The sequence below is a fragment of the Lipotes vexillifer genome, unplaced genomic scaffold (genome assembly GCF_000442215.2).
Source record: "Lipotes vexillifer unplaced genomic scaffold, Lipotes_vexillifer_v1.1 scaffold903, whole genome shotgun sequence".
Taxonomy (NCBI): domain Eukaryota; kingdom Metazoa; phylum Chordata; class Mammalia; order Artiodactyla; family Lipotidae; genus Lipotes; species Lipotes vexillifer.
The window spans coordinates 2,145,157-2,170,762 of NW_006791919.1; the positions used below are offsets into that span (position 1 = coordinate 2,145,157).

General features: G+C 39.9%; 1 protein-coding gene across 2 annotated transcripts in view; it reads right to left on the reverse strand.

Moving 5' to 3' along the window:
• Positions 1 to 4,177: 4,177 nt before the first annotated feature.
• The window catches only part of INPP1 (inositol polyphosphate-1-phosphatase), a 25,881-nt gene continuing 4,452 nt past the window's right edge, over positions 4,178 to 25,606 (reverse strand). For both annotated transcript variants that reach the window (XM_007464968.1, XM_007464969.1), the window contains exons 2-6: positions 15,014 to 15,281; positions 12,362 to 12,422; positions 9,265 to 9,465; positions 6,909 to 7,083; positions 4,178 to 4,994 (exon numbers count right to left, since the gene is read on the reverse strand). In XM_007464968.1, coding sequence (XP_007465030.1) covers positions 4,427 to 4,994; positions 6,909 to 7,083; positions 9,265 to 9,465; positions 12,362 to 12,422; positions 15,014 to 15,217 — 1,209 coding nt within the window. In that variant the 5' untranslated portion in view covers positions 15,218 to 15,281 and the 3' untranslated portion in view covers positions 4,178 to 4,426. The remainder of the gene's footprint in view (positions 4,995 to 6,908; positions 7,084 to 9,264; positions 9,466 to 12,361; positions 12,423 to 15,013; positions 15,282 to 25,606) is intronic.

A 25,606-nucleotide genomic window follows, 5' to 3' on the forward strand; every position in this document is an offset into this window, starting at 1 on the left:
AATTCTTACTCTTTCCTTGGTAGTAAGGTATGTGTCAAGTTTCATTTGTGGTTCACTTTGGACTATTGAAACAAAATGGTGGATCAGAATTTTTCCATAGTCATGTTATTTTTAACAGATTTTAAATAAGTGAAGATACAGTACTATATGATTGCATGAGAGAAGGAATAAATCAGCAGTTATAACATGGGAAATATGAGAAAGAAAACAAAATGTAAATTAGTAACATAGATAGGACCTAGAAACTCAATTCTGACACTGTCTACCTGAGTTATTGGCTCAGTCCCACAAGACTGCTGCCCCACTGCAGATGCCAGTCACACGTCAGGTTGTCACCAGTGCTCTGACCAATCGACTATAAATCAGAGGTTCCCACAGCCCCTTTTCAGGTTTGATTAATTTGCTAGAGTGACTCACAGAACTCAGGGAAGCTCATAGTTTACCAGTTTATTAAAGGGTATGATAAAGGATACAAGAGAACAGCTAGATGAAGCGATACACAGGGCAAGGTCTAGGAGGGTACTGAGCTCAGGAGCTTCTGTCCCCGTGGAGTTGTGGTACATCACCCTCCTAGTAGGTGGATGTGTTCACCCACCTGGAAGCTCTCCAAACCTCCCACTATTGGGATTTTATGGAGGCTTCCTCACATAGGCATGATCAATTATTAACTGCATTTCCAGTCCCTCTAGCCTCTCTAGAAAAGTTGGGGGCAGGGAGGTGGGGGAATCAGGGCTGAAAATTCCAAGCTCCTGATTATGGCTTGGTATTTCTGGTGACATCCCCACCCAGGAGCCATCCAGGAGGCTACCTATTAGAACAAAATATGCTCCTAGCGCTCTTATCGCTTAGGAGATTACAAGGGCTTTAGGAGCTCTGTGCCAGACCCATATATATATGTATATATATATATATTTCTATCATCTCACATAGGCTGTGCAAGGACTTTGGCTTTTACCCTGAGAGAGCTGAACAACCATTGGAGGAGGTTCCTTTAAAAACTAAAAATAGAACTACCATATGACCCAGCAATCCCACTACTGGTCATATACTCTGAGAAAACCATAACTCAAAAAGAGTCATGTACCACAATGTTCACTGCAGAGCTATTGACATTAGCTAGGACACAGAAGCAACCTAAGTGTCCATCAACAGATGAATTGGTAAAGAAGATGTGGCACATATATACAATGGAATATTACTCAGCCATAAAAAATGAAATTGAGTTATTTGTAATGAGGTGGATGGACCTAGAGACCGTCATACACAGTGAAGTAAGTCAGAAAGAGAAAACCAAATACCGTATGCTAACAAATATATATGGAATCTAAAAAAAAAAAAGAAAATGGTTCTGAAGAACCTAGGGGCAGGACAGGAATAAAGACACAGACATAGAGAATGGACCTGAGGACACAGGGAAGGGGAAGGGGAAGCTGGGATGAAGTGAGAGAGTGTCATGGACATATATACACTACCAAATGTAAAATAGATAGCTAGTGGGAAGCAGTCACAAAGCAAAGGGAGATCAGCTTGGTGCTTTGTGTCCACCTAGAGGGGTGGGATAGGGAGGGTGGGAGGGAGACACAAGAGGAAGGAGATATGTGGATATATGTTTATGTATAGCTGGTTCACTTTGTTATACAGCAGAAACTAACACACCATTGTAAAGCAGTTTTACTGCAATAAAAATGTTAAAAAGAAGAAAAGAAAAGAGGGCTTCCCTGGTGGCGCAGTGGTTGAGAGCCCGCCTGCCAATGCAGGGGACGCGGGTTCGTGCCCCAGTCCGGGAAGATCCCACGTGCCGCGGAGCGGCTGGGCCCGTGAGCCATGGCCGCTGGGCCTGCGCGTCCGGAGCCTGTGCTCCGCAACGGGAGAGGTCACATCAGTGAGAGGCCCACGTGCCGCAAAAAAAATAAATAAATAAATGAAAAGAAAAACTATTGGAGGGTTGTTTTTTTTTTTAACATCTTCATTGGAGTATAATTGCTTTACACATTGGAGGGTTTTGAACAGAGAAATGATCTGCTAGATGTTGGAAAAGGATCACTCTGGCTTCTGTGTTGTGAATAGACTCTATGGAGGCAAGTTAGTTTATTGCAATAATCCAAGTGAGACATAAAGAGGGCTTGACACAGGGTAAGGGTAGCAGAGTGATGAGGAATGGTTGAATTCTGGATATATTTCAAAGGTGGAGCCAAGAGGGCTTCCTGAGTGATTGGATGTGGACTGTAGGAGCAAGAGGAACCAACGTTGACTTGGCTTCCCAGAGACTGCTCTTATTGATGTGCAGGGGGAGCTCTCTTTTTATCACCTTCCATCTAGGCGACCTGGCAGATTCACCTCTCTGCCAGTCTCCTGCAAAACACACTGGCTGATGCACAAGACACTTGATCTTCATGACCAACAGGCTACTCTCTGGAACACCCCTCCATCACAATCCCCAACTCCCATTCCCATCAACTGAGGTATATGTTTACATGGAGTGGTTGGCTTCTTTCTAAAACTGTATATTCCGATTGTATTTTTAATAATAGATTAAATACAATGTAAAATGAGTTTTAAAACAGAGAATTGAAGACTTCAGAAAATAACGATGAGTCTTAAAAATTTACTGAGTATGAGACAACTGTAAAAATGGAGAGAAAAAATTTAAATCCAGAACGATTATGTTCTCAGATTACATGGCAAATATTTAAAAATTCTTCCTCTAAAGAAATCAGCAACAGAGATCATACTCCCATGGGTGTGGTTTATGCAAGAAAAACAGTGCAGACCAATCAGCACACACATGCTTAAGGAAGGGCCTTAGCTTTCCGGCAAAGATTGACAATGGATGTGTATAATAGATGTTCACAGAATATATTGGATTCTCTGTTCTATCCAATTTCCCCCCCCCAATAAATTGACAAACTTCTTGTTCAGATCACATTGAAGATGACTTTTCACCGCATGTTACTGATCAGTTACATTCTAAAAATGTTTATGTGGACAACAAATGCTTTTTCTTGAACCATATTCTACTTCTCCATTCTGATGACTTTCATGCAGCAGGACTAGTTTCTGGGTTTTGGTTTTTAATGTGTTTTGTGAAGAATGAACTCACTATGACTTAAAAATCAACCTTTAAAATTAGACTGTTAGTGGTTAAGAATAAACTGCTTGAGGACCCACAATCACAAAGCAGGTGTGGACTTTAAAAACTATAACCTTGTCACTAAATAAGTCATTGAATCTGCTGTGTGATTAAAAAGAGTTTGATTTACTTTCATTTGTTTGTAATTGTAGAAAAACAGGATGCTCCAGAACATATCCTTTGGTCCCTTGGCTTCCCAGAGACTGCTCTTATTGATGTGCAGGGGGAGCTCTCTTTTTATCACCTTCCATCTAGGCGACCTGGCAGATTCACCTCTCTGCCAGTCTCCTGCAAAACACACTGGCTGATGCACAAGACACTTGATCTTCATGACCAACAGGCTACTCTCTGGAACACCCCTCCATCACAATCCCCAACTTCCATTCCCATCAACAGGTGTATGTTTACTTGGAGTGGGCGCAAGGCCGAAAGAAGTCAGAGGTGAGAGCTTAATCCCTCCAGATGGTGGCGCTACCTCCTCACCAGGGCTGATAAACAGGATGGGAAAAGTGGTCCCACCCGCCTCAGAGGACTTTCAACATGGGATTCTAGTAGTCCAAGGACTGTATATATTTAACTCTACCTCTGGTTTTTGAAGTGCAGTAAACATGCAAAAATTACAGAAACCTCTTTACCCTATCCCCTTCTGTCTTACCAACAGAAATGGAGTGTGTATGTGAGAGTATTAGAGAGAATTATTAGAGACAGGATTAGAGAGAATTTGAATGAGAGGGCACATGAGATTATGAATTTGAGAGAGCATACTAGAATGTGTGTGTATGAGAGGGTATGTGAGTAGGAAGGAGCCCACAGTGCTCCAGGCTTTAATTCCTCTAAGAAACATAATACTGCTGAAAGTACATGAACATGGCTAAATTCACAGTTCTAAATGTTTTGCCAAAGACTAAAGCTGCAGATTTTTCCTCCAGAAGGGAAACAAAACTAAGCTCAACCCCCTCTTGGCTCTCCCTAATACTTCAGTGACATTAACTTATCTCTTAGAGGTTTAGAAGAGGTTTACTAATTGAGCAGGAATCTTTCCTGTCTTCAATATTTTATTGAAGTGTTTCAAGCAACATTAATAGCACAAAATCCACTATTAAGAATCTCACACATTTAACTGCAGCATGAATATCAGTCATTTATTGACATTAACATTATGAACACATAATGGAAAAATGCTCCTCAAAAGAGGAAGGTGAACTTTGACTGTCGATAGGACAAAGCTGTCTTCAAAAGATAGAGGTGGAAACTAGGTTCACAGCTGGGTTTCGAGTCCCTGAGGATGGAGCTTGTCTATGTATGTGCATCCACAGGTGCAAGGTGTCGGAGGAGGAGGCTCAGGAATGTCTCCAGCTGCTTCTTTGATCTGTAAGCGATTAGTCCTCCCTTGTTGGCCCACTGGTCCACTCCAGCAGCGCCTCTGTTTCCCACGTGGTACACCAACTGTGGCAAGTCAAGCCCCGAGTTGGGGTTTCTTTCCAAGCACTCTTTTAATTCCACCATTCCCCCACCCATGGCCCTGAGGATGGCGTGGGCAGCACAAGAGTCCCACTTGAACGTGGTATCTTCTGAGAAGATGTAAATGTCAACAAGGCCGAGGACAACACAGAGGCTCTTGTAACCAGCCCCAGCTGCCCGGAATATGCGCTCTCCACACACACGTGACAGTGCGGCCTTGATGGTCTCCTTTTCACTGGTACTAATGACAGCTGAGAACGGGTGGGAGCATTCTGCCTCAGAGCTGGGGTTTTGGGTCATTTGGCTCTGCGTTTCACTGCTGTTTCTTGTAGAGACAGGAGGCAGAAATGAATGGATATTGGTCCCCATGTAAGAAAGGCCCCAGTAGCACTGTCCTTTCCACCTGTGGAAGAGAACATTCAGTTTGTGGCCGTAGGTTATCCCATTCGTTTTTCATTGCTCATATGGCTTCCCAACTTGATGATATGAAAAATATATAACATAACGGGTCTCAAGGTCCTTAAGCTTAGAAATGGATACCAAGTAGCTAATTCATTTCTAAAAGTTACTCCCGGGCTTCCCTGGTGGCGCAGTGGTTGACAGTCCGCCTGCCGATGCAGGGGACACGGGTTTGTGCCCCGGTCCGGGAAGATCCCACATGCCGCAGAGCGGCTAGGCCTGTGAGCCCTGGCCGCTGAGCCTGCACGTCCGGAGCCTGTGCTCCGCAACGGGAGAGGCCACAACAGTGAGAGGCCCGCGTACCGAAAAAAGAAAAAAAAAGTTACTCCCCGTGCGTGTTGCTGCCTGTGCTGTTGCTGGTTAGGAATGCTTTCAGTTTTTCTGTATTATCACACCCATCTAGGACAATGCTAAAATATTTGCTCTGTTCCTGGAGGCCAGAAATCCCACAAAGTTTCACTGCCACTTTTGGCATTTGAAGTTTAATGGGGGGAAAGATGAACAGATAAATAATCTTTTCAATCTGCAAATCTTTCACAATCCTTAAGTTTTTCTTCAATTGGTAACGCCTTTTCATTCTCTAATTCACTAGCTCCACTTTGGTTTTAACACCAAGAAACATGGACTCATTATTTTTGGCAACAACAAAAATAGCACCTATCATTTCTCAATGTTTAACTTACTATATATGCTGGATAGTTTATTTACAGAGATGGAAACAGGCTTACAGAATGTAAGTGTAAGAATGTAAATCAGTGATAGAATCTATATTCAAACCCAGGAAGTCTCACCCTAGGATCTATGCTACTAACTACTTTGTCAACCATTTCTAGGTCATGATTATGCCAGCATCCAGTCCCACTTATTTTTAAATTTTTAACGACCCTTTAAAGCCAACAAACACTTTCAGTTTGGAAGAAGGCAGGGTTAGAAGAAAACTATCAAAATTCCATAGGTGTAGTTTATGACTATTAAAGAACAAACAATTCTTAGTTGCTTGAAGCAAGTCAAAGTTTAATACAAATATGTAGTTCTAGGACTTCCCTGGTGGCGCAGTGGTTAAGAATCCACCTGCCAGTGCAAGGGACACGGGTTTGAACCCTGGTCCAGGAAGATCCCACATGCCGCGGAGCAACTAAGCCTGTGCGCCACAACTACTGAGCCTGCATACCACAACTACTGAGCCCACGTGCCACAACTACTGAGCCTGCATGCTGCAACTACCAAAGCCTGTGCGCCTAGAGCCCGCAAGCCTAGAGCCCACGCTCCACAACAAGAGAAGCCACCGCAATGAGAAGCCCGCTCACTGCAACCAGAGAAAGCCTGCGCGCAGCAACGAAGACCCAACGCAGCCAAAAAATAGTAATAATAAATAAATTTATAAAAAAATATGCAGTTCTATACAAGTGGAAAAAAATATTATCCTTTTCAATAAAATACTGAAATCACAGGAGAAAAGCTGCTTCTTCTTGGCCTCTGCCATGCCCTGGAGCCCCACAAGCATGGGCCATGGATCAGAGCAACTCTGCCCTGCACAGGAGTTCAGGGGAGCCTGAGGAGGGAGGAGGCAGAAAAGGAAGTGATGCTGGCAGTTCTACCGGGAGAGCACCCCAGAGCCAGGTCCTAACCCTGGCTGTACCTACTCAGCTTTTCATTAGATCATTGTCACATTTTGCTGCGAGACCCAGGGCTGAGAGTAAAAAGAACGTTAATTCAAACATGCAGATTTTTAGGAGGAATACCAAATCTACTGAGTCATGGGAATGTCACGCTTATTGTCAAGATCATCTTGACAATAAGCAAAGCTGAGGTTCTAAATTCTAAAAACCATAATATACCAAAAATTTTCATCTTTTACCTGAGGGTGTTTAGGTCTTGTGATACAAAAGGTTGGTTGATGACTCCCATCAGGGGCACCCCTGTCTGTATGTCATAGACACCAATTAAAATAGTGACACACTGAAGTCCACTGGGGAAGATTCCTTGGTTGGATTTAATGTCAGCAGAACCTTTTATATACTGATAAGTTGAATCTGAAAAATGAAGCAAATTTGTTAGGATTATTTGAAATGATTATTTAGAAGACGATGATGAATACATCTACAAACCCTGTACTATATCGTTTCTCTCTTCTAATTTGGTAACTGCTATGGTCTGAATGTTTATGTCCCCCCAAAATTCTTACCCACAAAAGTTGATGGTATTAGTAAGTGGGGCCTCTGGAAGGTACTTAAGTCCTCAGTGTGGAACCCTCATGAACAGAATTAGTGTCTTACAAAAGAGGCTCCTGAGAGATCTTTAGTCTCTTCCAGAATGTGAGGACACAGTGAAAAGGTACCAATTATGAATCAGGAAGAAAGACCTCACCTAATCATGCTGGCACCTTGATATTGGACTTCCCAGCCTCTGGAACTGTGAGAAATAAATTTCTGTTGTTTAAAAGCTACCTAGTCCATGGTATCTTGTTATAGCAGCCCAAACTGACTAAGATAGTAACCAATCAGTTTTTACCTTTGGGTGCCACTTATATTGAATTATTTTTTGACCTCTTGTACTCCACTTTTAACTGCTTGTGTTTCATTTTCCCAACTATATAGTCTTGGAGAGAAAGGACATGTCTATAGTTCCTATGGCAGCTAGCATAGCACCTTGCAAATAACAAGCACTCAAATATCCATCACATGTCAGAATCATTTAAAAGCTAATAGCTCAGGATAACCAAGGGGATTCCTTAGAGCTCTTACTAATCAGAGGACAAGTCCAAGGTGGATGGGAAAGCCTCCTTCCAGGAATCTGTCAGGGGTGGAATTACCTTTTTGTTTGTTTGTTTTCGTCCCTCAAATTAGGAGGAAGGAGACAACGATGGCAGTACAAGAGGAAGAAATTGATGGTAGTCCTGAGAAAAAGAAGCCAAGTAGCTAGGTTTCTTCTTAAAAGACTGTACATGCCAGCAGCTGACTGCCAACATCTAATGAGTTAATGCCCAGTTAAGGATGTGCCAGGCACAAGATCCAGAGAGCTGGCTAACAGAATCAATTCAGGATAGAACAAGAATACAAGGTTTCTGTCCCTCAAAAACCTTAACTGAGGCTGATTTACCTTCAAGCAATAAAAGATTCTGGAAAACATTCTTAGTTTGCATATACTATCCATAGGCTGAATATTCTCTAATTCTCTGATGACTAAAGGCATTTCTATCATTATTAATGTGCTTGTAGGATGGGGAGGGTGGGGGGAGTTTGCCTGTTCAGCATGATTGGTCACAGTTGTACTGGGTAGAATATGCCAGGAAGGTTAGGGGAAAAAGGGGGACTTCCGAAGATTAATACCTAGGGCTTTATATTAATAGCATCATTGAGAGAGGACTACACTTTTTAAACAATGAGCTATACATTATGGTACTACCATAATCATGACCACAAAATTAATGGTAAGGTTTACACAGGACTCACAAAACGACTGCTAAGAGTCACATTCAGCTGTGTTTTGCTTGGCCTGTATAGTGGTTTTGATTGTTTGCTTGTTTAACTGAATTAGTAGCCAGTGGTTAAATTGTGAGATCTCACATAAAAACCTGGATTTTGATTTTTTTAAAAAAATTTGATGAGCTGGACAGCATTCCCAGATGGCAATAATCTGCTGGTGCTGAGTGTTCTTAAAATGGCATGTGTGCTCAATTAGTTATAGCTGCTATCACTTCATTCTTCTCTCATATTTAGCAGTCTGGCCCCTGAGGTCTTTCAAAAATGAGTTAATTCAGCTTTGTATATATGCCTGAGTGTGTGCGTGTGTATGTGTGTACACACACACATATGTTATAGATATATGTGATAGATATATGTATATAACACACACCTCAGTTCTTCGTTTCTTTTTTTTGGCTGCACTGCACGGCTTGTGGGATCTCAGTTCCCTGACCAGGGATTGATCCCGGGCCACGGCAGTGAAAGTCATTTATCATTTTAAAAATTCAAAACTTTTAAAACTCCTAGGAGAGTTAAACCATACCCTCAATTTTTATTTTTCTAACCCCCCACCAAAAAAAAAAAAAAAAAGGATTACTAATAAAAGAAAATAAACAAAAGCAAACACTCTCTCTACTTACCTATAGGATCCACCCAAACTCCCAAAGTGTCCTGTGGAATGTTGATCTCTATTGCAAAAGGATTACTAATGAAAGCAAATAAACAAAAGCAAACACTCTCTCTACTTACCTATAGGATCCACCCAAACTCCCAAAGTGTCCTGTGGAATGTTGATCTCTATTGCATCCAGAGCTGGGTCACTAAAGACAACGTCCTGATGTACAACCTTGGCTAATGCTTCAGATGCCAACTTGTTACCATTAAGGACTTTGTTGAGAAGATCTACTGTTTCTTCCTCTGTTGGACACAGTCTCATGATAATCTTTTCCCCTAGAGTAAAGACAAACTAAAGACCATTACATCTCAAGTTTCAGGGGAGAAAGAACAACAGAGGGGTGGGAAGAAACAAAAGCTGTGAGGGGGCTTCCCTGGTGGCGCAGTGGTTGAGAGTCTGCCTGCTGATGCAGGGGACACGGGTTCGTGCCCCGGTCCGGGAAGATCCCACGTGCCGCGGAGCGGCTGGGCCCATGAGCCATGGCCGCTGAGCCTGCACATCCGGAGCCTGTGCTCCGCAATGGGAGAGGCCACAACTGTGAGAGGCCCACATACCGCAAAAAAAAAAAAATTAAAATTAAAAAAAAGCTGTGAGGGCACCTCAGACTAGGTGAGGGCAATATATCCATACCAGTGTTTCCTAACCTGGTTGATTGCCAGAATCACCCAGTGGCCTTCATAAAGTCATAGCTGCTCAGTTGTCAGTCATGTACCTAACAGTGAGGAATGAATTCCAGGTGTCAAAGGACCTACTCTCCAGAAAAATGTCCACATGGGCACATGCACAGTTTTTTGTATCTAGTTTAAGGGAGCTCATGGACCAGTTAAGAACCCTGAGTCCCTGATAATCAATCTTTTATATTTTTCGCCTTTTGACTTTTAATATACTGTGGGTCACCCTATTCACATTTGAATATGTTATTGAAAAGAATGGAGTTCTTATCAGTACAAGGAAGGGCTTCTACCTCCCTAAATTGTTTATGCTCAGTAAAGTAACACAAGATGAAGTACATGAATCTTTAAATGTGGTAAAGCTGTAGGACTCTAAATGACATACATAGAATAGCTCTCTGTGAAACCACTGGACATCAGCATGTAAGCAAAGTTGTTTCTGCAATTGAAATCCCAAGTTACCAAGTCCAGGTGCTTTACTATCACTTCAAAGACACTTCTTAGACCCTTGCTTAATCTGGTTTCCAGCCCCCGCAAAAGTAAGAAAAGAGGCTGGCAAAAACAGGCAAGTTAATAGCAACAGAAAGTCACAGCAATGCAGAATATAAATTTTTTTTAAATTAAGAAAACATGGCACTTTGGAGATTTTGTGGTATATAGACAAATACTCCTAGCTAACCTAGCCATTCCAAGAACAGCAGCATTTGCATCACCCGAGAACTTGTTAGAAATTCAGAACTGTAGTCCCCATCCCCGACCTACTGAGTTCTAACAAGATCCCCAGGTGATTCATGTGACCCTTAGAGTTTGGGAAGCACAGTGTGAGTCTATTACAATGATGATTCTGAAACAGCAAGAAACAGTCAATTACATGTAGTTCAATTCAATTAAATGAGACTGTTAAAGTTGGGGAATAATAATGCTAATCACTGCCACTTGCTGAGCACCTACACTAGACTCAGTAAAAGTCATGGGATCATTCAAGGGAGCAAATCATATCACATTTCTCCTTTGCTTAAAATTTGCCACTGAATTCTGATCATGCTTAGAGGAAAATCCAAACTCCTTCCTTTGAAATTCCAGTGTCTCACCTCACCTCCTCCACCAGCCTCTCCCCTTCGCCATGGTTCTCTGCTAAACCCATTCTCTCCTTCAGTTCTAAGGAAAATGAACGTGGAATGCCTTTTTGCCCCTATAATTCTAGATACATAAATGAAATATTAAAACAACTGTTTATGAAGTAGTCAAACAGGATTTTAAGTGTAGGATTTCTTACGGGTTAGTCACAGGTGTTTTTTTTTAACATCCTTATTGGAGTATAATTGCTTTACAGTGGTGTGTTAGTTTCTGCTTTATAACAAAGTGAATCAGTTATACATACACATATGTTCCCATATCTCTTCCCTCTTGCGTCTCCCTCCCTCCCACCCTCCCTATCCCACCCCTCCAGGTGGTCACAAAGCACCGAGCTGATCTCCCTGTGCTATGCGGCTGCTTCCCACTAGCTATCTGTTTTACATTTGGTAGTGTCTATATGTCAGTGCTACTCTCTCACTTCATCCCAGCTTACCCTTCCCCCTCTCCATGTCCTCAAGTCCATTCTCTACAACTGCGTCTTTATTCCTGTACAAGTGGTTTTTTTAATCTTAAGTTTAAATGAGATTTTTCTTTCTTCTTACTGAGTGTCATAGAATTAAGTGCATTTTAATACACTGCCCATGAAGGAGACAAATTTTTCTCCAGAGTTAATTCAGAAATTATTTTTCTTTGTAAACATGCCTCTAGATGTTTAACTATTTGTCACATGATCAGTGTTTAAAGTTCACTATTTTAATCTTCTACCATTAAACAAACAAAAACCCAGACAACTAAAAAGTTTGTTTCTCTAAAAAGGATCAGCGATTTTGATATTTTCCTCTCTACCCCAAGGGAACTGGCGGTCCATCAAAGGAGAATTTGGTCCACAGGAAACTAATAAATAAGAGTTAAAACTTGGTGGTAAAAGGAAACTTTTTGGTTGTCCAACTCCCTTTACAGAGGTTCTGAGACCAGAGAAGCCATGAGGTGATTTCAGGGACAGGGCCTCCTATACATTCTCAGCCAAGGTCTATGGACTCCCTAGGAGGTCCACAAATGGGTTTACTTGGACTTGAAATTGCCTGTAAAACTGTGTAGATGTGCATCTTTCTGGGGGCATCTATAACTTCCATCAGATTCCCAAAGGGCCAGGCAACTTTCCCAAAGGTTAAATCATATGTTATTCAAATGCTACAGATTTATATCTAGAATAATACATGTGGACTTGCTAAATAATCCTAAGATGCCACATCTCCCTATGGTAAATGGCATGATATTCTGAAGTACTGAATGAAGCTTAACATTCAAATATGTATTTACATGAAAGGCCTCCAAACATCCATTTACTTCATGATGTAAGTTGAAAATAAAAATACCATATGATAATTAAGTTATAAAAATACATTAAGACTTTTATACTTACCCAAATCATTTGTAAACTCATTGGATTCTTCTCCAAAAATTTTTTTCCCCAAGCCTGGAAACTGAATGATTCAGAGTATGACAAAAATACAACAATAAAGGGGAAAAAAAATCCCACATTTATGTTCAATTCTAAACAGATTTTCATTTTATACTTCAAATTAAATAGCACAATTAGATCTGAAATTTACAATTCCAGAAATCAATCCAAGTATAACAAGTATAAAAAGTGAAGTCAGCTTGGTTCAGTACTTAGTTTTCTAATAGTTCCCTGCTCCTTTGCCCCTTTAGAAAGTCCAAATCATGGTAGAAGTCTGGTTTCCTTATGTTCTGTTGAGTCTGCAGAAGTACTTCTAGAAACTTCATCCTTCTAGTTAAGGGCCATAGAGCTAGAATGTTTGCAAAGGAGATGTTTTAACTGTTGCTCCTAAACAGTACCTAAGTAGCTTATACAAGTTAATGTTATTGACCAAGTACCTGAGATGATTACTTGAGACTGGATAGAAGGTATCAGAGGATAACATTTGATTTTGTTTTCATTTTCAGGTGTGTTTTCTGTACCTGTTGGAGGTATCATTAGCCATCAGGCTAGAAAGGTGATATAGCAAAAAAGGGGAATTATTTTATTTGCCAACGATTTATGTGCCAATATAGAATTAAAAAAAAAAAAAGCTAAATAGGAATTTTCTCTCATCTCTGTATGACCAGGAAGCTTTCAGACACATTTTGCTTCTGATTTTCTCTGCACTAAAGATAATTTCTCTCAAAATATGTGCTGAATTATGATATGAGTATGGTTCTCAAGCAATAAAAGCAAGGAAATGCTTCAAATATTTGAGCTCAGTTATTCACAGATGGCCAGTAGCTTTAATAATGCCCAGAACTACTTGTTATTTTTAACTCTTTTAAAAAACAAAGCAAGTCGGGACTTCCCTGTTGGTGCAGTGGTTAAGAATCCGCCTGCCAGTGCAGGGGACATGGGTTCGAGCCCTGGTCCAGGAAGATTCTCAGGAGCCCTGGTCCGGGAAGATCCCACATGCCTCGGAGCAATGAAGCCTGTGTGCCACAACTACTGAGCCTGCGCTCTAGAGCCCACGTGCCACAACTACTGAAGCCCGCGAGCCTAGAGCTCGTGCTCCGCAACAAGAGAAGCCACTGCAACGAGAAGCCCACGCACTGCAATGAAGAGTAGCCCCCGCTCACCGCAACTAGAGAAAAGCCCGTGCACAGCAACGAAGACCCAACGCAGCCAAAAATAAATAAATAAAATTAAATTAAAAAAAAAAAAGGACAATGCAAATCAACACGGGCTGGCACTGAGCCGATTTATCAATTCATCCAGGGCTGAAGCTCCAGTCTCCCACAACCTGCCTAGAAATGCTTTCTGAGGCTACAGTATAGGAGAGTCATGAAACTATTTTATACAAGCCAATATCATTTATGTGTTCATAAGTCCTGGCATATACTTCATGAATGAACAACTGCCTGAACTTGTTATAACGCTCTGGGGCAAATATTAGCCCACAGAACTTAACGTTGATACATTTCTAATCCAGTTGCTCAACCATCCCTTCCACCCAGCTCTTGATCAGTAACAAAAATAAATTTGCTTCCTTTTTAGTTTATTGGAGCCAGATATTATAGGACATGAAAAAGTACAGTTTGTAGAAATTTCAAGGGGTCATTTATTCTCTCTTCCTGCCTGTGGTCAAGAATTCACTTAAATGATTCTAAATGATTCCTAATATTTTGAGAATTTCATAGAAACGATTCTAATATTTTGTAGGGCTTTCCGACATAAAATTCTATCCTCCCAAACCTAAAAGAAAAGAAATTATTAGATTACCATATAAAAGGCAATATAGTATTGCAAAGAGCACAGACTCAGTCAGCCTGGGTTCAAAAACCAGCCCTGCCATTCACTTGCTGTGCAACCTTAGGCAAGTTATTTAACCTCTCTGTGTCTCCCTTTTCCCATCCATTACAATGAAATAATTGTTCTTACCTCATAAAAATTGTTATGATTAAATTAATATATTTAAAGCCCTTAGAAGAGTACCTGGCTCATAGTAAGCATTTATAAGTGTCTGCCAATGTTACTGTTTCTTATTACTACTTATGAATATAATTTCTTTTCCCCAGTCAGCTTAAAAGACCCAGAATTACAATCATTGTTAGTTATAAACAATGTTTTCCTACTCAAATAAAGGGAGACTTTAAGTCTCCAGGACTCTATGAGACCATAACTGTGGCAACCATTAGATAAATGATTATGTCAAAAGGTGGGACTTAATATATCAAGTTAAAACAAAAGTTATAAAACAGTATGTTCTCATTCTTTTGAAATAAATTGTATGTGCCATGTACACACACAGAAGGAAAATATTCTAACAATATTTAGCAAAACAGCTGTGGTTTTCTCTAGTGGTAGGATTAAGAGGATTCTTATTTTTCTGTATTTAAAATTTTTTTCTGCAGCACACATTTTGGTAATATTGTAGTCAAAACAAGGGGAAAAACCCAAGTTGTTTATTAGACTCCAAGGTGTCAGTAATGGGGGCAGGGGTGGCGAGGAGAAAGGATGCTATTCTATAGAGGGGAAAAACCACAGGGGCAAATATTTTGCAATTACATTGGCTGGGCCCTTTCTTACCTTGTTCTCCATATTCTGTTTTATAACTTCCTGTACCAGTACATCAGCCAGGGTCTTGAAATCAACTGCAAACTTCTTGTTCTTATCTCCCTCTTTCTTTTCTTCTATCAGCAGCTGGAAGAGGGCTTCCTGTTGCCTGCACGCCCGGGCAATGTTGGCAGCTTTCTCAGAGACACAGAGCAGCTCCCGGAGGATACCTGACATTTCTGAACCTGGCTTTTCAGTTGCAGCGTCTGGTGGAATCGGCACCCACCCTCCGGGCCGTCAGCTGGAAAAGTACAAGAATGTGAAAGAGAAAGCAGTTCAGAGAGTGATGTCAGGGTGCCTCAGCACTGCTAACAACCCATCTGTCAGTCAACCGGTCAGCATGGCTGAACAGCTACTATAGATCACAGTCGCATCCTCCGTGTGGAAGACTAGATATCATCTAAAAATTGAAACTTATTTTTAAAGATCAAAAGATTTATAGTCTCAAATCCATTATGCAAAGAACTGAATCCTCAGTGAAAGAAAGAATTTGAATGAGAATCTACATTATATTTATAAAACCCTAGACCAATAGGCAGGTGGATACATGAGCACAATGTTAAGTTAAAGGAAAAGCCAAGTTCACGTAATGACCTTCGAATGAGCACACAAGCTTAGCAACATCATTATTAAAGTAGTGCTCTTTCTTTCACCCTTTCCCCCAAAGGAAGAAGGAAGAAGTGAAAGCCCGTTTATCCCATCAGTTTGGGGGCAACTTTCTAAAGTACCAAGCACACCAGCAAGCATGTTTGTGTCCTGCAGGACTCTGGGGTCACACTGGGCTAGCAATCCAGGTGATCTCCCAACCGCAACCACCTTTTTTTTTTTCTATTAAAAACGTCCCACTAGCTGTGCTGCTCTTCTACCAAGTTTAAATAATAAAGTGAATTCAAACATGCAACTTGTTGGGACTTGAAAATTTCTGGCTTCTAAGAGGCATGCTACCACACCTTGACATATCTATCAGGTAATTAGGAGAGAAACATTTCTCAGTTTCAATAGTAGCTGCATTTTACTGAATGCTTTAATAATTCCTATCTCAGTATTGTGAGAATTATTGTGAGGATTATCAGCCCTGCTTTACAGTCAAGGAAACTGAAGCTTAGAGAAGTTAAGCAACTTGTTGAGGGTTACACAAGACTAACTGGCAGGGCTCACACAGAAGCTCATGCTCTTTATGGGAACATATGTATATGTATAACTGATTCACTTTGTTATAAAGCAGAAACTAACACACCATTGTAAAGCAATTATACTCCAATAAAGATGTAAAATAAATAAATAAATAAAATAGATCTAAAAAATAAAATAAAATAAAATAAAATAAAGAAGTTCCTTTAATGGACTCTAGGAGGCTGAGAATTAGTACAACAATGAAGATGTCAATGCAATGGAGTTAATTGTGAATTGTTATAGCTGTTTTGTCTTAATCAGGTCTGCTTTAAACAATATATGCTATTTTCTTAAGATTATGGGTCAACCACCCTAAGAAAATATGTCCAACCTCAATAGTAATAAAAGGAAAGTTAATAAAAACAATGAAACATCCTACTTCACTATTAGATGGACAAAACTGGTTTTAAAGTTAATTTTCATTCTTGCAGGTGTGGTGAAACAGGTGCTGATACTCTGCTAATGGGCGTGCAAAGAAGTGGGTTTCCACAGGGCAATTTGAGAAAAATGTATCAAGATCCTTAGAAATGTTATTACCTTTAGCCAGTAACTCCAATCTGGCCCTATTTTGTGTTAAGTCACAGTTGTGTTAAAATATTTCCACAGAAGAAGGATTAGTATTATTGACAGCAGCAAAAAGTTAAAAATAATCTTAAACATTGGTGCAATGTAAGATAGACTACAATGTAGTTCTTAAAATAATATTTTTGAAGAATATTTAATAGGGATATGTTAATGTTACAATATTAAATGTATATATAGTATCATAGTGTGCTCCTAATTTGTGTTTATACACACATGCACTCTGTTTATACATATAGAGAGCTTGAAAGGCCAGTAGGTGATGTTTTAATGATAAACAGACGTTTAATGGTAATTATCACTGGGTACTAGAATTGTGGAGGATTTTTTTCATTATGCTTTTCTATAATTTTCAAATATTCTACAATAAATATATACTGCTTTTCTAATAAGAAATTATATTTTAAAATATCTTGGAACAATTAAGCACAAAGGACAAGAATTCCTCAATTCCTGGAGATAACTGTCCAAACAAAGTGGTACTGTAGTGACAACATAAACATCAGGTAGTAGAGATGATAGAGTTAAAAATTAAACAAAAACAGCTGCCTACCTAAATGCCTTTTCCCCCCAAGGATTGAATAATATGTTAAAAAAAAATTCACTTTGGTTGACTTAAACCTCAACATTAAGAAAAATGGTTATATTAATACAGCTGAGGCACTTTGACTTAGAAACAATTTATGGTATCTGTATGCTCTAAATTATAAGTTATATATAATGTATACACACATGGATACATATCAGTAGAATACAGAAGCTCCAAGTGTATAAATTCAATAACTTTGATTATTTTGATATCTTGGTACATGTTATGAGGTTATTGTAAGTAAAGGAAAAAGAATCAATTGAACCTAAGTACCTAAGAATCTAATTGAACCTAAGTACCTAAGCAGCTTTTTATCTTAAAAGCACCATGAAGATTTTAAGGAGCCCAGTTTGAAAACTTCCTAAATTAACAATACCAGTATTGTCTATTTTACTCAACTTTGTTAAAGTCAATTTTTTTTTTTTTTTGGTAAAAGAAACACCGTACCACCACACCATTGGATAACCAAGAATCTCTCCCTATGACGCCCTCAGAACACTCAGGTGAGTTACTCACACAGGCTACAATCTCCAGGCAACACCACCACCCTTCTCACACGGAAAACTCACCAACTTAGTCCTGATAAGTTTCTATACAGCTGCCCAGAGATCTGGAGTTTCTCACCTTTGAACCTGACCTTTATTTCCTCAATAATGACCATTCTCACTTCACCTGAGCACAGCAACTTGACCAATGGGGGAAAAAAATAGCAGCTCTAAACTTTAGTCCTGTAATTAACAGGTGCACAGATTTTAAGAATTCATCATAACACAGTAAATCAGATTTTTCAGTTCCAAAGTTATCCCAGCACTCAACCTTAATCACCTTTTATTCTGAACCTAGAAAACACTACGGTGTCTTGTCAAGCTCCAGGTTGAACACGCAGTTTCAGCTTAGGACCAGGCTTTCTCCAGCCATCCTATAGAACCCAGAACTTCTCTAGCTCCAGGGTCCTAACCCCCTAAAAAAAAATCTCTCACAGCTATCAACATGTACATGCAAGACTTTCTAACTAATTTGCATAGCTAGCCTGCTACTTTCTGGCTGAATGGACTGTTTCCTCCAAATGAATGAGCCACAGTCCTCTGTGCTTCTCCCTGTAAGCTGCTTCCATATCTCTTTCTCCATCTGTCCTCAATTCAATTCACTCAGCCAGGCCACAACACTCAGGGGCATAATGGACAATCTGCCCTCACTTTGAAGGACTCAACTTGAGAGAAACTGAGGGCTACATCCAATACAGAATTTCTTCGAGTTTATTAATAGCTTGTATTAACACTCATGGAAATTATCATTCAGATGATTTTTAAAAACAAGTTTATATATGCGTTATTGGGCTTCCCTGGTGGTGCAGTGGTTAAGAATCCGCCTGCCAATGCAGGGGACACGGGTTCGAGCCCTGGTCTGGGACAATCCCACATGCGGGGGAGCGACTAAGCCCGTGAGCCACAACTACTGAGCCTGCACTCTAGAGCCCATGCGCCACATCTACTGAAGCCCGTGTACTCTACAGCCCGTGCTCCGCAACGAGAGAAGCCACAGCAATGAGAAGCCCACGCTCGCTGCAACTAGAGAAAGCCACGCACAGCAGTGAAGATCCAACACAGCCAAAAATAATAATAAATAAATAGAAATAAATAAAATTTTTTTAAAAGTTTATATATGCGTTATTGACCTAAGTTGGCTTTATTTAAACATTTCAAATACTCTAAATGAAAATTATTATAGATTCATGATTAGTAAGTTTACCATAATTTAATAGCTTTGAATATAGAAGAAATTCCTTTGGATTAGTATTTAATGGGTATTCTGGCAACCACATGTTAGAATTACCTAAGGCGCCTATTAAAAAGACAGATTTCTGGGGCTCTATCCCAACTTAGTGAATCAGAACCGCTGGGGACAGGTTCCAGGAATCTGTAGTTTTGTCAGCCTCCTAGATGATGCTAAACACTGAGATTTAGTAGCTACTGTTCTTCAGGCTGTTCATTCATCTTTAATACTATGCTGGTTATTTCAGGGGGGCTGGCACCTGGTGGCCAGATATCTTGGTGAAACCATGTGCTAACAGTTATTCATATGCAGAGAAAAAGCCCAAGTTAAAATAATAATCGCTAACATTTATTAGGTACTTACTATATGGCAGGCATCCTTCCAAGCACTTTACATATGTTTTTACATATGTTAATTTGTTTAATTCTCACACAACCCTTCGGAGAAGGTACTATTATCTCTATTTTACTGATAAAGAAACTGAGGCACAGGAGGGTAAATAATTTGCCCAAAATCACAGAGCTAGGAAGTGGCTGGGACAAGATTCAAGCCCAGGTGAAACAGCAGAAAACCAGTTTTATTGACCAGAGCACACTGTTAGCCAGTGCTCTAGCCAATAAAATCCTTTCATAAATTGTTAGCTGTTAACTAAGGGAAGAAGTGAGCAATCACTGGATAAATAATCGTAAAAATATTATTATTATAAGGTACATTATATAGCAAAAAGGAGAGAAACACACACACCTCCCTGATAGCTGTCAGTAGTTTGATTATTAAAAAATCACTATTTGATACTCACTTTCCTTCTGCTCTCAGGAAAACCTTTCCCCTAGCTGATCCTCAGTCTCATTGTAAACCATCTTTGCTGGATAATAAAAGCTCATCTATGTTCTACTGATATCTCTCTTAACTGGCTGTCTTGGCATGAGGGGCAGGGAGGGGGTCAGCTCATGCCGAATACGTAATTCCTCTTGTATTTGTTTGCTAGGGCTGCCATAACTAAATGCCACAGTCTGGGTGGCTTAAACAACAAATTTATTTTCTCACAGTTCTGCAGACTGGAAGTCCAAGACCAAGGTGTCAGCAGGGTTGGTTTCTCCTTGGCTTGCAGACAGACTTTCCTCTGTGGACGAGCATCCGTGGGAGTCTCTCCCTCTTTTATAAAGACTCCATTCAGATTGGATTAGGGCCCACCCATATGACCTCACTTAACCTTGAACTGAGTTAAGTTAAAGGCCCTATCTCCAAATACAGTCATATTATGAGGTACTGGAGAGTTAGGGCTTCAACGTACAAATTTAGAGAGAATACAATTTAGCCCAAAGAGACCTTGATAATCTTAGCAAATGCCAACCCAATCTATTCCTTTGTCTTCTTTTTTTCTGGTCAAACAGGGGACTGGGGTAGGGTTCTCTTTCCTGTTTATGTGGTCAATAAGTTTAATTCTGTAAGACAATCTTTCCCACTAGGAGCTACTCACTTTAAAAGCCAAATCATTAATGATCAGTGAACATTGAAATACTCTTATAAGCCTTATTTTGTGACAACCTATTTCAAGTCACATTTGAGCAGAACAGGTTTAAAGAAGCTACATTCCTCACCATCTCAGACCAAATGTATATCTACATGTTTACATAAGATCGTGTCACAGTGTCAGATAGAAACAGTCTCTTTAGCTTTTAGGGAATTTTCACATCTATTAGAGAAACACTGAGTAAACTGAAGTAGGCCAACTAGAAAAAAAAAAAGCTTTTAAGACTTTTCCTGGAAGCCCAAATCTCTCTACAAAGACAAAACTCAATTTTAATTTCTGACCATCTTATCATCTCATCAGAACACCAGATATTAAAAATCATATCTGAATAATATACACATATTTCAGACGTGATAAACAGTAAAATGAGAAAGACATAGGCTTCGGAATCAGATAGACCTGGCTTAAAAACCAGGGCTGTGCCATCAACTAGCTGTGTGGCATCAGGTAATTTACCTACCCTCTCTGAGCCTCTCCATCTGTAATATGAAGATAATACATATCTTGCAGGGACATTGTGAAGATCAAAAGAGGTATTTCTGGAAAAGTACCAAGCACAGAGCCTTGCGTATAGTAGATGACAAATGACAGCTATGACTATTAAATACAACTTCACAGAACCCACAATCACAGTCCTTACTTGAAAAATAAGAAGTCGGCAACTTTATAGGGGTCACTAAAATCTTTTCTGAAAATTTACTACTCCATTAAATCTAAAAGGCTGGAAACTACTTGTAATTCTTTGAATGACCCAGAAAAAAGTTCCTTTATGCAAGCCAGATCTGATTGCTTCAGTTTCTGGGTGTCTGGGTGGAAACTTTGTCTCCTGGAGGCTGAAGACTACCCTCGCTTCATGGTAGACCATCTACAGATGGCTCAGGAGGGTCACTATTCTGTCAAGGGGGATATTTTGTCGGGAAATTTGTGGAGATTCTAGAGCCAAGGGTGTCTGTTTTTGTGTGATGAGCCTGCTTGTACCAGGCCATACCCTTGTGTTGCTCACGGTGACAGAAATGTGACAACATAGATAAGGGCCCTCAACAAAACAGAGCTGCTCACTAATGAATAGGCAAGTAGGTCAAAGCATTTCTGTTGACATTCATTTCTTCCTGAAGATAACCTACTACTTTTACAGAGCCCACATTTTTGCCCATTAGACAATGACTCCACCCCATCCTCACAATTCATAAACTGAATTCAGTCTGTCACTCTTCCTCTGGCAATTTGAAATTACTGTGTGGTGGCCCTGCCTGACTGCTATTGCTGTTGGGGAAGGTCCGACTTCCATGAAATACCTGGGTGCTTTACAAGAAGTGTTTTTGGTGACCCCTCTCAAAGGGGTGCAGCTGGCCAGGACACTCCCTAGGTGGGCACATGCTGAGGGACTGGCCAAGGCTCTAAATTAGCTCACATTGCTGTTGTAAGGGAAACAGAGACCTTGTTCCTCTTCCCCTTCCAGGTTAGGGCTGCTTTAGGGAGTAGTTTAAAGAATGGAAGCTGCCAGAAAGGATGGAGAACAGAAGTGGGCCCACACGAAGTATGTAATGGGCTCAACTGGAGTAACCAACAATGGCTAAAGTGCAACTTGCTAACAATAGCCTCCCCTGACATCCCTAGGAGACGCTCATCTACCCACCTGGTTACCTAGGCCAGAAGGAAAACTGTACCACAAGCATTAACAGGCATTTACAAACACTACCTTTTAGGTCATTGGAAACTGAATTGTCCTTCCAGTATATGAGCTTTGCTCAACTTTCAGATATTTGATCATCACACATTTCTCAGAATCCACTAAGTAGTACAGCATGGGACTGCCTCTACTTCTTTAGTGCTGTTTCACTTTGATCTCTGCAATGTTGCTGTCATCACTTCATAGTCTCTGATTAAGTTTAGCATTTTAGTGGCTGATTTCCCACCATCTGTCCATTTACTCCCATGCTCAGGGCAGATCATTAATTTGCACATGCTGTTCCCTCTGGCTGACATGCCCTTCCAACTGCCTTATGCCTAATGTCTACTCACCTTCTCAGAATCAGTTCAAGGGCCAGAAACTTGAACAGATACTTCATAAAATAAGATGTTCAAATGGCCAATAAATATATGGAAAGATAGTGTAACTTGTTAATAATCAGGAAAATGCAACTTAAAAGTCGCAACAGGGTATCACTGCATGTCCAACCAAATAGCTAAAAGTAAAGATTGAAAATGTCAAGGTTTGATGAGGATGTAGAGCAATGAGACTCATACTGCTGGTGCGAATGAAATAGGTACAACCATGTTGGAAAATTGTTTATAATTTGTTGAATATAAGCATAACCTATGACCTAGCAATTTCTCTTATAGACTTGTACTCAACAGAAATTCCTGCACATATACATTAAAAGACATGTACAAGAATATTTATGATCAGCATAATTTGTTGCAGTAACCTCACACTAGAAATAACCCGTGACCATCAACACGAAAATGAAATAAACTGTGGCATACTTGCAAAAGAAAATACTATACAGCAGTGAGAATTAATGAATTATTGCTATAGGCAGCAATGTGGATGCACCTCACAAAAACATACTGTTGAGTGAAAGAAGTCAGACACAAAAAATATACGTGGAGCAATTTAATTTAGTTGAAGTTCAAAAAAAGGCAAAACTAACTTATGGTGTTAGAAGTTGCAGTGGTGGTTACCCTTGGAGAAGGAAGGATTATTGATTGGGGTAAATGATGGGGCTTTTAGGCACTGGGAATGTTCTAGATCTGAGTGATGGTTACATGGGTGGGTTGACTTTGTGTACATTCATCAAGCTACACCCTTAGGACTTGCATACTTTTCTGTATGTATTTCTATTTAGATCGAAAGTTTTTTAAAGGGTGTGTGTGTGGAGAGAGAGTTGGCTCCTCCAGGAGCCATACCTGACCCTCCATCTTGGGTACCTGGACCACAGGAGAACAGAGGCAGGACAAATCTCTATCCCAGCTCTCCAACACACTGTACATTGGTTTGCTTATCTATGCCCTTGTCTGGCAGGAGATTTAAACATGCATGGTTTCTTATGACTCTTAGCACATACCTCAGGGGTGTTCAATAAATGTTGGCTTATGAATTTTCTCTTAGCTTTGTAAATATAGAATTCATCTTTGTCATATTGTTTATTATACTTGTATTTTATCAGCATTACCCAGGTGCCATTAGGCATGTGGGCCCATATTTATTTATATCAAAGTCTACATATATTCTACATTCATTTACAAAAAAAAACAAAGCTGTATGTGGATGACTAGCAACTGAACCACATTTTTGAGCACCAAATCAGAATCTGATATTATGCTCTGACATCTGGAGGTGACCTATCTTGATTAATTTTCTTGATTAAATAGTCAAAAATGGTAAGTTTTATTTGGTTTTGTTGGAGAAGACATTAAATATGGGATATGTAAATCCATCTATTTAACCTTCACATTTCTCCCTCCCTTCTTCCCATTCTTCAAATAGCGTTGACATAACACGCCCATTTCTAAGCTGATCAGTCTACCTCACCCTAGTAAGGCTACTGTTGTAGCACATTAGCCCACATTTTTGCTCACTGCTGCTTCTCAAAGCAATAGACCACAAAGAAGTCCTCTATCCTCAAATGTTGTTCTGGTAGCTTGTAAATGGGAACTTGTGCTAAAGTCGTGTCTCCCAAATTAGTAAGATCAAGAATCAACTGAAACACTCATTAAAAATACAGATTTTTAGACTTTTCCCCTGGAGATATTGATCCAGTAAATCTGGGTTGAGGACAGGCAATGTCACTCATCTAATTTTTATTTGACAATTTAAGGGAACACCAGGTGCAACAGTCAGCTATGTCTCTCACTAGTTATTCAGGAGCAGAACAGGGAAAGCTATAGCTACTGCGACTAAGAATAATGGCCTTGGTCCGCTAAGGGTCAACTATATGGTCTTTTTTGTAACAAAAATTAAATGCTGGAAAAAAAATGCAAGTTGACCTACATAATAAGTATTCCACATTAGCATAATACTTGCCTAAAGTATACATTTCAATGTCTTCCCAGAATGCATTTGAAAAGTATGAAAAAATATTCCATTTAGAAATACTTTTAAATTTGTTAGTGGCCCTTTTTTATCCTCTTCCCCAGAGTGAGAAACACTTTCACTAAATAGAAACTCTTTTCTATCTGCTGTCTTCCAACTATGTGCTTAAGCTTTTATATGCTGAGATATTTTTAGCATACAACCGAGGTGTCACAAATGAAACCTGAAATCACATAGAATATAAAAAAATGGAAGAAGATTCAGTGTAGCTATCTTAACTGTGGGAAAGAATAAATATTTTTAAAAATACAAATTTAATGCCTAATTCAAGGCAAAAAGAAAGATGTATGGCTTGTAGAAACTTTTCCAGCAGAATATTATTTATAGCTTTGATAATTGTTAATCTTATCATTAATCATATTAATCAAATCCATTTTGAACGTTTCCTTTTGCATGTAACGTTTTTCAGTCATTTTATCTTTTCTTTTGAACTTTTGCAACACTTACTTTCCGTACCAACTCATTTAACACTTGCCTCTTATGGTCTACGTGGGCCACCGTGGGTGTGTGGTACAAAGAGCCTTGTTTAGGCCACAGGGGAGCTGGTTCTTAGGCTCTGCTTGGCCTTTAACCAACCAGGTGTAAAACCCTGGCCACATGTGTAAGCTCTCAAGTGACTTGTTTTCCTCATTTCTGTAAACATAAGAAAGGAAAAGAAAGAAGGGACAGAGAGGTTGGAGGGAATGATTTCTATGGTCTGTTCCAGTTCAAAACTTCTCTATATTTTAATATCCACTTTCCATATAAAAGAGGTTGGGGGGCTTCCCTGGTGGTGCAGTGGTTAAGAGTCCGCCTGCCGATGCAGGGGACACGGGTTCG